Source organism: Halyomorpha halys, unplaced genomic scaffold (assembly GCF_000696795.3).
Source record: "Halyomorpha halys isolate HHAL.00 unplaced genomic scaffold, Hhal_1.1 Scaffold2773.1, whole genome shotgun sequence".
NCBI classification, from domain to species: Eukaryota; Metazoa; Arthropoda; class Insecta; order Hemiptera; family Pentatomidae; genus Halyomorpha; species Halyomorpha halys.
The window spans coordinates 6,115-7,046 of record NW_027114934.1 but is presented as its reverse complement, the minus strand read 5'-3'; the positions used below and the strand labels follow the sequence as shown (position 1 = coordinate 7,046).

At 28.9% G+C, this 932-nt stretch overlaps 1 protein-coding gene across 1 annotated transcript in view; it reads right to left on the bottom strand.

The window, feature by feature from the left end:
• Positions 1-145: 145 nt before the first annotated feature.
• The window catches only part of LOC136796912 (peptidyl-prolyl cis-trans isomerase H-like), a 6,756-nt gene continuing 5,969 nt past the window's right edge, over positions 146-932 (bottom strand). Inside the window, exon 4 of the mRNA XM_067052024.1 lies at positions 146-763. Coding sequence (XP_066908125.1) covers positions 529-763 — 235 coding nt within the window. The 3' untranslated portion in view covers positions 146-528. The remainder of the gene's footprint in view (positions 764-932) is intronic.

The window sequence follows — 932 nt, the reverse complement described above, 5'->3', positions numbered from 1 at the left end:
TCATTATTAAAAGGTTTGTACAGTCTCGCCAAGAAGTAATTTTTTTTTGTCTTTTTTGGAGGAGCAAAAGTAAATTATTACCATTAACATACTACTTTTTCTTTTATTATATTAACGTTTAATTTGGGATAATAAATAAAAATGATTGAAAATTGATAAATTAATTTATTCTGCATACCACCTTTCCTCCTTGTCGTCAGAAACAATTTTATAATTTATTACATTAAGTCTGTTCCAATAACCACTTCTGACTGTCTGGAATTGTACAGGTTTTAGGAGGCAAAACCCTACACTACGTGTGCTCTGGACAGTTAGAAGTGGTTATTGGAACAAACATGTATACAATTGTATTGAATAAAAAATGAAGATAGTTTTTTTTAATAAAAAATAAAATTTGTAACCTAAATGTGTAATAAAAAATAAACTTGTATCACTGCTGTACAAGAAGGAATGAATATTTTTTTGTTTTAACTATGTTATCTGTGATAACCAAACCAATATTCCTCCATATAATTAAAATAACAATAATTACATCTGCCCACACTGAGATATCAATACTGGTATTTTTGGCTTGTTGTTAGGACCAGTAGGAACATTTTCGATTTTCCTCATCACTAAAAGACCATCAATGACTCTTCCGAAAACCACATGTTTTCCATCTAAGAAATTGCATTTGGCACATGTTATGAAGAACTGGCAACCATTAGTATCTTTCCCGCTGTTTGCCTGAAAAAAAAAATTATAAATTGTCATATTCCACGAACAGGATAAATGGAAACTCCCATTTACATATAAACTGATTTTTCATTTTAAAAATCCTTTTAATTTTGATTTCCTAATGTAGAGTTATAGATAACTTACATTCAATTCGAGAAATTATTGGGTTGTTCTATATGAAAGCTTAAACAAAAAAGGTTATCCAGTAAAACAAC